Raw genomic sequence first — 14,199 nt, forward strand, 5'->3', positions numbered from 1 at the left:
ACAAAAACACTTTCCATTCTTCGTTCTTCCCTGTCCCTATTGAAGCAGAGAACTGTTTACTCAACGTGATTTTTACGGTTGGTGCCCATTCGTTCCCCCCATTATTGTTGCGCCATTTGCGCCTGTGAATGCTCTAAAGCTGACGCTTCATTTTTTGTCGCAGCGCTTGTATTGCTACTTTCGTTACCTGCGGACATTTAGAATATTTTATTTGTGTGCGATGTGTAACTTTCGTGTCTAGTGCATTCAGAGCCCTTAATATTTTCTGTTTTACAATATTTAGCCTGAGTAAAACTCTTGCTTGGGCTAGTTGGTTTATGCTTGAAGTAGTAAAGGCAAGGCGCAGAAGACCAGGGCCAGGACCAGGACCAGACCAGGTCATTTGTGTTCTTCTTCCTGAGTCCTGGTCTTCTGCGCCTTGGCTTTACTACTTTTAGCCTGAGTGTTGCTTTTTTGAAGATGTATGTTTGTGCATACTTTGTATCTGCTTCTTTTATATTTTGTACGCCGCCCCTTTAAGTAATCTCCTCCGGGCGATTAAATGATGTGAACACATAAATGAATAACGAAAAAAAAAGTACGGATCACCCAGGAGCAAGCTTACTCGCTGCCACCTTGCGAACGCCACGTGACAGATTCAGGCGGCGCCCACTGTATCGACCGCGACTAAACGCCACCTGGCGGAGAGCGCCGTTTGGAGAGAGCCGCCGGCCGACAGCGCAGCGCAGCACCAGAACGCGAATGTCGCCACACGACGCGGCTGGAATCATGGTGAGAGGCGCGGCAAGGCCGCGGTGGACGAGCCTCGCTTTCGCACTGCTGGCGCGGCGTAGCTGTTGGGCGCGTGGTTCCAGCCAGCTTTGCGGGTGCCTTCCTTTCGATGTCCGCCTCTCGTATTGGAGCGCGTCTGTGAAACCCGGAGACCATTGACTGAGACCGTTCTGTGTGTTCTCGTCGCGATCGACTTGACTGTCTGGAAGTGTACGTGCGGTTTGCGCGCTAGCGGGATTTGCCATCCGTGAGTGTGCGTGCGCTGAGGATACACTGACATCGTTCGACGCATGACTCGTTGACCGCCAGCCAGTCTGCCCGCCGAACGGCCATGTCGGACGAAGAACCGAGCCGTCCGCTGATGGCTCCACGCAAGGTGTGCGTGCGGGGACCGACTGCCGGCGTGCGGCGACGGCGCTGCGGTGCCGCCCTGTGGCTCCTGCTGGCCTGCGCCGCGCTCGGTAAAGCGGTTGTGCCGAACGTGGCTTCTCGAGACGTCCTGCACTGTGTGGACGGCCGGTTGCCATTAGGAAGCGTCCCATTTGGTTAGAAAGGAGCAACGCTTGTAGGCTAGAGTGCACATAAATTGCACGCCGGTCTTGAAATGCGGTTTTCTCTGTCAATGAGCCGTTGTCGCAACCGAAGCTCAAGCTTGACAAAAATGAGTTGCTAGGCTGGTTGGTTCATTATTTATTGCAATTAAGGAAAGCGCAAACTTCAAACGAGACGGAAACAAATTCAGAGGCAGGACTCGCTTGGCTTACTTTAGAGGAAGCGTTCACGTGCGATAAGGCCACACACCCACCCTAAAGTAGGAGGCCTACGCATATGCGTTTTAAAGCGTAACATCATGCTGAAAGTCCGAGTGCCGATTCGAAAAAAAGGTTACCTCGCTAACCGTCGCTAGTGTGCCACATTGAAGTGGGTAGGCTTCTAGACATCGCTTGTGACTAACGCGGTGATGTGCAAAGTCATAATAGAGCGTAATATTTCATAGCTAAATTTGTCTCCATCTTTCCACCCATTCTTTTAATTTTTTGTCGAGACTGTTTCGTCGAACTCAGCTGCCCGGCACTCCCCTTACATCTAGTAAATGGGCAATGCGGTTAGTTAACTGCACTTCACCCACTTTTGTTGGCAATAAAAGTATCATGACTATATTACCCCCTTCTTTAAATGGACGCCGAAGCCAAACTATCTCACACCCCTGTGGCGTGGAAAACCCATCTCTCGCAGAAAAGCGATGATTCAGCGCGAAGACGCAAAGCCGAACTATTTTTTTCTTGAGGACTTCCTTCTTAAAGGGAAGCTAAAACGGTTTTCAATTTTTATGAACTGCTGGGATTGGGAAGAACAGACCTAATAATTTACGGTTCCGAATTTTTTTATTCGTTTTGTTAATATAAGGGGCGGAAATCGCTTTCTAAATCACCCCCGCAGACACGCCCCTATCGCTTCCCGGAGCGCCGGGTGAGGTGGTTGCCAGAGGAGAGAACCAGCGAGAGTGACGTCATTCGCGGTGACCGAGCTGCCGGACCGGCGTGCTGGCATGTACTGGCATGCCTCTTTCCGTCCTGCGCTTTACTGAACGACGCTACGAGAGATCTGCCGCCGCCGCCGCCGCTCACGTTTGTTTTCTTTTGCGATTTTCGTAAAATGTTCTTTCGTGAAGCGGCCCGTCGCGGCAGGTTCACGTGCATGCTCGCGCGAGCAAACGCCGCTGGCACGCTGCGAAGCATAGACGGAAACGCGCGCAGTAATAAATTTTGGTGACCGGACTTCGTGCGCAGCTTCCACAGCGTTGCACCTGAGGTATGAAATTGAGTATAGGCTTGCCTAGTGGCATTCGACGTACGGTTGCAGTTATCGTGTTTACCACGCAGCGGTGCTAAAACAGCCTAATATCTTTATGTCAACATTAGCATGGCGCACGCATACCGATTCTTGATCGAGCCACAATCGCAAAGTCGTCGAACCATAGTATGAATATTGCACATATAATACCTCTGGCCATCTCTGGATGTGTATGATAAGTAACTTCCGTGACTGTACCTCGCAGCACTGCATGTGTGCGGTTTGAAACGCGGCACTTATGTTCGCGATCGTGTATCAACACTCAAAAATCTTTAGACAAGCAGCGGCAAGGTGCTTGACATCGCGGAATTGCACCCGTGTTTACAATCTAATGAGAAGTTAGTGCTTCGGCATTCTTCCAGCAGCAAGTTCCCAGTGACACTTTAGCGCATATTTTCTCCCGTCATTGGAACGTGCAGCTACATGAAAAAAAAAAAAACACGTACCAGCTAAGAGTTCCAACGCGCGAGAAGGTGCACAAATAACTCTCGCTGTTGGCACACTCAACATCGTCGTTACCGCCATTGCCGCCATCGTTTTCCGTATCGGCTGTCGGTTCGAACATGTACGGCGAAAATACAAGCTGTCCGAGACAGCGAGAACGTAGCATAATGCTTACAACTCATCTAAGAAGCCAGAATAGAACAGCGTGCTACGCTCTGAAACGGCGGCATGCGGCGGCGCCGACCGGCGGCTGCCGCGACTGACGTCACAGCGGCCCCGACCAATCACGGGCAACAGCGGCGTTCGCGCGATTCCTTGAGGCGCTGGCGCGCGTTTTCTTGAAAAAACAGCCGCTTGCGTTTGTTTCCGCCCTTTTTGAACCAGATATTCGTGTCTAGGGGACTCAAAACTGTAGAATGCCGCAGAGAACTCATTTTTTTCGAAAAGTGTTTCAGCTTCCCTTTAACGGAGACATCACGTCCGGTAAACACATTTGATTAGCAGGAGGAAACGACTAGTCTAGGCTCGTACGTACGCAGTAAACTGTGCATGCAGTCATGATGATAAACCGAGAACGTCTCTCGCGCAAACATAATTTCCTATGTTGTGGCAAGAACAGGACTTGAAAATGTATTTCACTGCAAGTTTTGTTTCGAGCTCGTAAAGCAACGAAATATACTTAATCGATCGCTTTTTTATAAAGCGCAAAATAACAAGGCACTTTGGATGCAAGATGATAATTACATTTAGCTTAATGGTTAAATCGGTGAACGATACGCTAACGTAACAATAGCGTAGGTAAGTTAGCAGCGCATAGCTGGGGCTCTTATCACTGCTTGTGCATCTCGAGGGAGTGTCAGTCATGTTCAGAAGAACCATTCGTTCCGAGAGGCACTGAGAACCGCAAGGATACATTTTGAATGACATTGAAAACAATCTTATCGACATATTTCTCGCACATGACCACTCTCACGGTGGATTACCCAGTATGGAGGTGTTAAGAGCTATTTGTTTTTGCGAGAGAAGCAAAATAATTACGTGAAATCGAGTGTCTCTTCATCTGAGGAAGTACACGCACAGACTTGGCGTATTCACTTCAAGGTATTCAGGTATTCGCTTCAGGATCGTCAGGATGAAATAAGGCCAAGTTTATCGAACGACTAGCACTAACATTTCGCTTGCGCTTTCTGTTGAAAGCGTTGCATCACTTGCGGATGGTAATTCATCTAGAAAGCAAAAACAGTTCATTTCGCGTTTGCTCAGCATGCATATGGTCCACAATCTTGACGGCAAAAGCATAAGGTGCTCAGTAGCCGTACGGCCACCGGCTCAAAGACGTCGGAGCCCATGCGGCGGCGCTGGAAATGGTCCATACGTTTCCATAATTTGTGACGTCATAGCTGGCTCTATCCGTGGGTGTACAGAGTGTCGAGCAAGGAGGTTTTGGTGTCGACACTTGTTTTCACTGCCACTCTGCCTTCCCATAACGAAAGCTGGCACTCGCAGGCGCCGCGGCGCTGGTGCTGCGCCACCACCGGCAACGCCGGCGGGCAGCGCGCTCCGACGGTTGCCGGCAGCTGCGCGTGCACGACGTGTGGCACAACACGATGCCAATGCTGACCACGGAGTCGGCCTTCCGCCACTTGGACGTCAACGGGGACGGCACGCTCGACGTGGTCTTCGGCTTCGGAACCGGTCAGTGCGCCGAGCTCGCCACGCGCCCGCGGTGACACACAACGCGCGCAGGCCTGGATGCGTACCGGTACCCGCGGGTGGCGTGCGACGTCTACCTGCCGGCGGCCGGCGGCCGGGGCTGCGGCGGAGGCCTGGCGGCGCTCGACGGCCGCTCGGGCCACGAGCTGTGGCGCCTCTACGTGGCCCACGAGTTGTTCGCGCTCAGTTGCCGGCTGGACCTGGACGCGGACGGCGTGTCGGACTGCGTCGCCGGAGGTCGCATGGCGGTATGGCGCGCGGCCCGGCCTCGAAGCGCGTTAGCGGCAGCGCTGTTCCTGCGCAGGGGCTGTACGCGGTAAGCGGACGCACAGGCGGCGTGCTCTGGGCGCTGTCGGGAGCGGACGAGGCCGTGGTCGAGCGTTCCAACATGTACACGGCGCAGCACATGCGCGACGTAGACGCCGACGGCACGCCCGACCTGTTGGTCGCCCACGGAGGAGACCCGCTGCGCGAGCCGGGCGCGCCTTCGGACCGGCTGGCGGGCCGCCTGCTCGTCGTCAGCGGGCGCTCGGGCAGGCTGCTCAGCTGGGCAATGGTGCCAGATGGCCGGGAGACGTATTACTCGCCGCAGTTGATGCTCTACCCGGACGGCACCGAGCTGGTGCTGTTCGGCACAGGCGGCGAGACGCACGGGGGCTCGCTGTGGAGCCTGCCGTTGCGCGAGCTGCTCGCCGGCCGCGCCCACGCGGCACGTGCAATCTACACGGACCCTAGCAAGGGTATCATGACCCCGCCGGCGCTGGTCGACATAAACGGCGACGGCGTGGCGGACCTCGTCATGGCCGCCTTCAACTCGACCGCGTTCGCGCTGGACGGTCTGAGCTTTGCGCGGCTCTGGTCACGCCGCTTTGCCCAGTCCGAGTCGTACAGCACTCCGGCCGTGGGTTTCTTTGACGGGGACGGGACGCCCGACGTGATGGTCAGCTACCAGACGGGGCCGGGCTTTCCGCTGTACGTGGCCAGCCAGACGACCGTGCTGGACGGCCGCACGGGTCGGCCCCTGCTTCCGCGCCCCGTGCGCTCGGCGCTTGGAGCACAGGCGTCGCCACTGGCCGTCAGCATGCCCGGCACGGGCCGCGACCTGTTCCTCTACTGGCTCTCGGACTGCCACCGCGGCCCGGCCGCCGACCATGATGACCGAGAGTTTGCGCTGGCCGCTGGCACCAGCGTGTACCTGCGCAGTCGCGCCGACTTCTGCCGGCTACGCTTCGGATCGCGCCTCTACACACGGCTGTATGCCCTGTGGTCCGACGCCGGGCCCCCTGGGGCGGTCGTCTACGACTCCGGTGAGGACGACCGGGCAGCCAGTCAGGCAGCTCCGCTTACCGAGCGCTCTCGCAGACGGCAAGCGGCCCCTCGAGTACGGCGGCCTGCCAAACTTCACGGCCATCGGGGCCCGCTTCCTGGAGCAGCACTCGGAATACCGGCGCATCCGTCGCCACGTGGGGCCGCACGACGCGGGCGGGGTGCAGCGCACCATATCGACAGGTACGGCGCCGATCTCTCTCGATGCAGCGCAAGTGTTGAGCGCTCCACTGCGCAGGAACCCTGCTGCCGGGCTCTGGGCCGCGCAGCGTCGACCTGGTGTTCGCCACCTTCTGGTTCTGGCCGACGCGCGTGCGCGCCATGTCGGCGGAGGAGCGGCGCTGCCTGGAGCGGATGCGGGCGCACGAGGCGACCCGCTTTCAAGCGGACAGCCCGCTGTACGGGCTCGACCACGACGCCTTCGAGCAGCTGGCCGTGGCCGAGTGTGGCCAGGGTGACGAGGACGACCAGCTGGCCTACGACCCGTTCGACCGGCGCATGGGCCAGATGACCGTGTACCGCGTGCGCCTGCAGTGCGCCTGTGACCGGTGCGCCGGCCCGCTGCCTTTCCGGCACCAGAGGTGGCCTGCGTACATGGGAGCGGGCGCTGACTGCTATGCCAGGACGCCCTGAGACGCGCCCGTCCGGAACAGAGAGCCTTAGGTTGTCGTGATACTTGAAGGGTTCAATGCCCTCAATTGACAAAGGACAACCTTGACACAAGTGTAAGCGTAATTAGTATGCGCTATTTTGTGAGTAGGCGCGTGCTACACGACATTCTGCAGAGCGCAAAAATACACGTACCATAAAGAGAGAAGTTTAAGCCATGTGCTTGAACCTTAATAAAAAAAAAACAAGATAGAGAGAGAGAAAAGACCAAGTACAGAACCAACATGTCGACACAATGAGTTGCACTTGTCGAGGCAGGACTCGTAAATATATTTTTGAAATTTGTCATTTTGTATGGTCAAGTCTTCAGCACTTAGCGCACTGGGCCCACGCTCGCTGATGAAAATCTGCTTGTGTTTATGCGCTATTGAACGCTACCAAGCTTCTCGCTGACACCCGCTCAAATTATGCCACGTGTTCGGACTCGGATGGGCAAGTGTTCCCCTTACTCGGCATCAGAGGGCTCCAGTAGTGAAGCAAGTAGAGTGCCATCATTCTTGTATTGGTCACAAAGGACGTGACAGGATGGGCAAACGCGCAACCAGGTCGCCAGATTGAGCAGGTGGCCCGTGGTGACCATTCGGTAGCCCACAGCTGGAGTGGTGGGGTAAATGGGGGCTCGCTAAGGCTAGCCTATAGTAAACGGCTCGACCTGTCCAGGAAGAGCCCACCGCAAGCAAGGGAAAGGTTCCGTCCACGAATGGCTAGCTCGTTTGAGTTGAATGTATATTTTGCATACGATATTTCTGTGCAGATTCAGGGAGGCGGCTAAATGATCTAAGACATAAGGCAATCAATGCCTTCGCTGACTGCAAGATTATTGTGGACGAATAAGAAACGGACGACAATATTTCAATTCCTTGTCTCTTGCAACAATTACGCATCTAAATAATGTGTGTATTACTGATAATCTCACCTAACATATGATAAATGTCTAAACAATGTGCCAGGATGGGCCACTTGTAAAGTAGACTACTAGACGTGATAATTCAGCGCTTGCATCAGAAAATTATAAATTCCAACAAGCCACAAACACTGCCATCGAAAGCGTGCTTCGGGAGTGCGCTTCCACATGCTCGTGCTAGCAAAGAGACGGCCACTGGCAGACCTCACAAGGGTTATCAGTACTTTTGCCGGGGCTTCGTTTGCGTCTGACAAACTTTTGAACAAGACAGAACAGGAAAGACGATTCGTCTTTTTTTTCTTCTTCTGAAATGTTGCGGTCGAAACGCTGGAAAGGTCTCGTACATGATATTTCTAAGTTTCAATAGCCCGGGGGTGTGTTCGTAGTACTTAACAACAGTGGTAGTAAAAGGCGGTTCCTTTTATGTGAAGAAAGCAAGAGTCAGCCTAGTCGACTGTCCAATTCGGCCACCCTGATTCGCTGGAGCTGTACGACCGAAGAGGATACGCGTGCCCCCAGCTTCCGGTTCCTCTCTGCAATGCCAGGTTGACGTAAAAGTGTTTTAGTTGCTACTCACGTTTTATGTGAAATAGGCATGCGACTATAAGCAAGTGGACTGTTACGGAATAGCCACGTACTTTCTGCCATTGGGTTCCTTATGGGCCTGCTTTGCTTGTTAGTCTGTACATTCTTACAGAATGGATAACAATGTACATTTAATTCCAAAGGCAATGCCACGTTTTGCTCGCTACCGTAAAGAAGTTAAATTAGTCCGCTGTTTGTGGTTTGGCAGGTATTGAACACGGAAACGCGAGCTAAAATGTCGGACTGCGACGAAAACTAAGAAGGACAAAAACCATATATTTTATTATGAGGCAGCGAAAGCATGTCTCGACATGTTCACCTATAACAGTTGGTTGTTATTTATTGTGGACATGCGAACGCTGACTTACGCATGTGCTGCTGAAATTTCTCATCATGCCGCCCTTTGTCCTGCGTACGTGTATAATCTTTGCACGAAGTTTTTGTGCCGCACGTGCGGAGCATCGCGCTAAAGTTTGTTTGCCATTTGAAGTAACTCTACCGCATTAATTTTTCGCTTTATAGACCTCACATACTTCATCTTCATCAAATCGTCGCCCATGTCGTTGCATCGTCAGCGGCAGCCATCGCTAAATGGATATTTTTGTCCCCTCTCGTTACGGGCTACTCTGAGCTGATACTGTCACTATAGTTGACTGTCCATGCAGTACAGAAGCTTTCTTAAAGTTAATTTATCGATGCGTTCTTTTCAGACCATCTCAATCATCCGAATAAGCAGTTAATCGCGCGTGTAATCGAACCGACCTCTACGGCTTCAATCCATCACGCCTCTCTCTGATGCAGTGAAACGTCTGTTCGCTCTTTGGGTTGACGATCTTTAATTAATATATTTCGCCCTCAAACAAGCCTATGCAGCGGCCTGCGCGCCAGCGGTAACCACAAATACTTGCCGTATGTAAAGCAGCGGCAGATATGACTGAAGCCGACGTATGAATCTGGCGTGCCATATAGCTGTGCGATAAATGTTTGTCACTGCCTCGCTTTGCCCTACTCCCTTCTAGCCAAGGTACGCGCCGTGAATGAAAGCTAAAACCTGCATCGGGGGCTGCTGCACCGAACAGGGTGGACGTGGGCAAGTGTCCAATTTGGCCTCTTCTTTTTTTCTTCTTTTTGATGAAGAAAATCAGCAACTCAGGGATGATGGTACCTGCGTTTATTCTCAATCCTAATTTTTTCGCCCTTATTTGACAGGAAACAAAGCCGCGTCGTCCTCGTTTTTCGCCACGCTGAAAAAATTAACTGCCTTCATTCCCCCCCCTCCTCCCCCCGCCTGCCACAAGAACGCAGCCGCGCTCGGTAGCGCGGGGAGAGGTCAATGCCTTCTGGTGCACCTTTGCTAGTGCCTGTCAGCACCGGCGGTGTGCCTTCACCGATTTGCAGTTGGAAAGGCTTAGTTCTAGCCAAAAACTAGCAAGGAAATGCTCGTTCGTTGTTGTCCTTTCGCCAGTGCCGTGGCCAGTAAAACCAAAGCAGCGGAATATTCAACGACAGCCATGAAGAATTACGAAGATGCCGCAAGTGAAGGCTAACTGGTCACCGTGCACTCCCCAGCCATCGACTACGTTGCCAGATCAGCCTGGAGAGATGACAACTCATTTTTTTACACGGGTAGGTACGCTTCTCTTGTAAGGGTTGCAGGGTACGTCTCGGACTGCGGCAAGCGCATATCCAGCTTTTCTGGACACGTACCAACTAGCACCCCAAGCGGCAACGGTGCTAAGCTAGCGGGTTTTCTATAGAGCGAGTGGGTTTTTCGCGAATAATTAAGAGTACAGGTTGATTATTGCAAAACGCAGGATACAGACAGGCTTCAGAAGGCAAGCCACACGAGACAAATGTGAATATTTTGTGGAAAGCAAGAATTTCGTTCCCGGAGTGGTTAAACATTCAGCAATGGAAGCATATGGAAACGATGAAAATTTCTGCATAAATTGAGAAACAACACGGTTGCTCTGATAAAACTACGGCTACTACCGTAAAAGCCACTAGAGCGTATGTATTCCGGAGACTCGGCTTTCGATCGATGCCTATCTCGAATTTCTGCACATGGTATAACATTGTTCCGAAAAGCGATTTTTGAAAGGCCGTTGTGCCAATTCACATGGTGTCTTGATAAACCCAAGCGTATCATTGCGGAATCATCGGCGGCTGCGGTTGACTTGTTTAATTGCACGCCCCTGTCGTCCCGCGTCGTGCTGATAGCGGTTAAATACCGTGCTCCGCGATATTCCTTTTTTTTTTAAAGTCACATAGGACTTAGTGCCACAGTCTCCCACCAGATGGCAGAAACACACAACTCAAGATTTGGTTTCGGTTTTGGTTTTTGAGTGGTGCTCTTCAAGTATGATACTTTCTGTTTTTCCTTCCTCAAACGTAGCACTCTGTTGCTCATTACTTAAGTGCTCGCTATAAAAATCAGATTTTATTCCTTGAACAACATAACTACAAGCAAGTGCACATCTTTGGCTTAGGTAAAAAAAAAAAGACTGCTATGCCTTGCAGCACGGAGTGCACCTAAAACGCGAAGTTTAACAGGTCCTAAAAAACAAGCAACATATAGTGATCTAATCTTGCTTTTAGAGGCCTCAACATTTGCGGCAGAAAAATCAAATAACAATCTAGGTTTTTTGAGTAGCAGAGGGGCAATGGGGTGCAGGCAAGGAACATGCAGAAATTACAAATCAGCGCTATGCATTGCTTTCTCTAAAAGACTCGCTGGAGCTCAAAGAGGTATCGCCGTCTTATAGGAGAAAAATTATGCAGATCCCATGCACTGTGGCAAACGATGTAAGCGAAGCTTTCCGGGCTGGATGCTTTCATTGACGATAATCGCGGTGATGTTAGCGGCTAAAGTTTAATTTCTTCAACGTCTAGGCTAACATGAGAGGGGTGAGTTGATGTTAAGCGTTTACCTTACCCCCACCACTGCTGTTTGTGTAGCACGCAGAACACACAGGGAGAGGCGTTTGCTTGAGGCGTTGCTGTGCGCCACATTTGATAACCTCTGAAAGGGTTGAACGTTGTCATTTCCTCACATGGCACATCGCATTGTGGCAGAAGTATTAAAGTTGAATTGGATTGTGGGGCTGTACGTGCCAAAACCACAATGGGATTATGAGGCACGCCGTAGGGGTGGGCTCCGGATTAATTTTGACACCGTGATGTCCTTTAGCGTGTCCCAAAATCTAAGTGCACGTGCGTTTTCTATTTCGCCCCCGTCAAAGTGCGGCTGCCGCTATTGGGATCAAATTCACGACCTCTAGCAATGCCATAGCCATGAAGCTGACGCGGCGGGAACAGAAGTGTTGACGGTCGACCGCTTCCATAGTGTCTCCTGGACCCTGCGGTGCGATTTAATTGATGCGGCTCTACTTCTGCACGTCCTGCATAAGTTGCCCGCATAACATATTTTCATGGGGTTATTTTTTCAGAAATATCAACAACGTACTGTACCGTACCTTGTAGCTTATACTGTGTCCCCGCAACCGCTGTGGTTTCCTTGCCTTCTCACGTCACCTCTCCCCCTCTCTTGTATGAGAGCTGCCTCTTCTCCTCCCTCTCATTCTCCTCTTCTCTACAGTTCTATCGGCGTCTCCTCTGGCCTCGCACATTAGTAGAAAGGGAAGCGCTGCAGTTTGTGCAATGCTTCTGAGGGGAGTCACGGTTAATTACAACTGTCAAGCAGCTCATATGGCGACGGCCAGGGAGCTCCAGAGGGTATTGTGCACATTCGACGCGGTGGGGAAGACGAGTTTCTCCCGTCGCCTTTCCTCTATTACTCGCGCCTATTATCGCTCTGAACCACACCCGTCGTGATGTGCGCGGCGGCGGCGGCGGCAGCAGCAGCAGCAGCAGCAGCAGTGGGAAAGTCGAAGGGAGAGGCAAAGAAAGCTTCGCTTTAAAAAAGATTACTGTGCCTTGCAACTGAAATTATGTTTTATTTCTTTGAAGACCAACTGCATCAAAATTACGGGCAGCAAGAATGGACTTGTTTCAGAAAGCGTAGGCAAGAATAACCTTCGCTCAAAACGCATGAAACACGAGGGGGTGCGTTAGGATACGCTAGAAAAATATACGCTATCCTCACCGAAACTGACATAAGCACTACTCGCTGTAATGACGCGGAATTCAAAACAATGAGAATTAGCTAGCTCAATACATTGAGAATACGTTTGGGGCTTGCGTCATATCCGCTAGCTACGGTGTGCACGCGCCGTCTTCTTATGTGATACTTGCTGGCTTAAAAATACAAAAGACAAAATGAGACAATTACCAGCCCTGCGTCTGTGCCAACACTGCTATGAGAGCATATACGCTACTAATTTATAGCCAACTTAGCCGAAGTGAAATTTCGTTGCAGCTGGACCTTTATATGAGATACAGATACGGTTGGGCACGGCGGAACTACTAGCATGCGGTGCACTAATCCTCTCGTCTTCATTGTGCAGCTCGCCCTTAGTCTGTGTTTGCATGGCGCCAAGAGCAGCATCGACCATTTCGGGATAGCCTTTATCATCCCACCGGTGAATGGAAAGCATGTCCACGTGTGGGATACGCTGAAATCATCAGATCTTCATCGGCCAAGTCACCTTGAGACGGCGACGTGCGCAGACTGTTCGACGCGTAAGTCGCTGCGAGCGTCACCACACGAGTGGACCATATAGAACCCGCACGGGCATTACATCGGCAGTGGGCACGGCGGCACTACTTGTATGTGGTGCACTAATCCTCTCGTCTTCATTGTGCAGGTGAGAAGGCCTTTTGGAAAATGCTTCCGCTTTAGCGACCGTTTTTTGGTGGTGCTGCCGTGCCCGCACCTATGTCACGGGGTGTTTGATATGGCTGCACTTCTGTGGAAGTTGCTACTGTTATCAGGAGACAGAAACAAACCCCAAGCCCGGAACTAAAGGACATCGTTAAGCAACTGAAGGAAATTGTCGCTGATATCAAATAAATAAAGAAAGAACGTCTTGCAGATATAGAGACCAAGTTAAATACCATAGTACTTCTAGAAAGTAAAGTACACTCTTGTCAGACCGAGATTTTCCGCATGAGTCGCGTAATAGAAACCATGGAACAAAAAATCGATGACCTTGAGAACAGAAGCAGGAGAGCTAACTTAATAGTTTACGGCATACCGGAATCGGAAGAAGAAACGAGCGACAGTATCGAGCAGGCAGTTAGCAGAGATATCGTACAAGATATCCTAGAGCTGGACCCAGTTACCATATAACGCATACACTAGTTAGGCAGACCGCAAGCAAATAAGGCTAGGCCGGTAATTTTTAAACTGCTTTATTCCCCTAACAAATCGGCAATATTGAGGAAAGGCATTAAACTTAAAGGCTCAAAATTTGCCATTGGGGAAGATTTTTCTCCTAAAATTCGGGATATCAGAAAGTAACTGTGGAACAGTGCCAAAGAAAATCGCGACAAAGTCTCCCTCGCCTTGGACAAACTGTACATTAACAGTCGCGCCTTTGTTTGGGACGACGTGGCCAATGACAAAGTGCCCCTTAAAGAACGAAGCGGAATCGAGCAAAATAAACCGCCCGCCAACGACGCGGAGAAGAGCTCGATGAGACAACTAACAATCATAAATGTAAATGCAAGAAGCTTACTAAACAAAATAGAATCTTTCGAAAACCTGTTAATTGATCGCGAACCTGATACAGTCGCCGTCACGGAAACGTGGCTTTCACCGGATCTTTCCAGCCATGAAATCATGCCACCGAACTATTCAGTCGTTCGCAAAGACCGGGGTTCCCGTGGCGGTGGCGTGGCTCTAGTGATAAAGAAAAACCTCCCACTTGTTTTACTGCCAGATGTGTCAGCTGCTGAAAGCGTGTTTTGCAGGCTTCTTTGTAGCAATACTACTATATGTGTGGGTTGCTCCTATAGAAACCCCTCTTCGG

At 51.4% G+C, this 14,199-nt stretch overlaps 1 protein-coding gene across 1 annotated transcript; it reads left to right on the forward strand.

Annotated features, from left to right (window-relative positions):
- The first annotated feature begins 709 nt into the window (after window positions 1-709).
- LOC142583422 (protein FAM234B) lies at window positions 710-7,065 on the forward strand. Its single transcript, XM_075693887.1, has 6 exons — window positions 710-1,232; window positions 4,576-4,764; window positions 4,816-5,030; window positions 5,087-6,089; window positions 6,145-6,291; window positions 6,347-7,065. Exons 1-6 carry the CDS (start codon window positions 1,103-1,105, stop codon window positions 6,739-6,741), a joined length of 2,079 nt encoding a protein of 692 aa, XP_075550002.1. The 5' UTR covers window positions 710-1,102; the 3' UTR covers window positions 6,742-7,065.
- Window positions 7,066-14,199: the final 7,134 nt, after the last annotated feature.

Source organism: Dermacentor variabilis, chromosome 5 (assembly GCF_050947875.1).
Source record: "Dermacentor variabilis isolate Ectoservices chromosome 5, ASM5094787v1, whole genome shotgun sequence".
NCBI lineage: Eukaryota > Metazoa > Arthropoda > Arachnida > Ixodida > Ixodidae > Dermacentor > Dermacentor variabilis.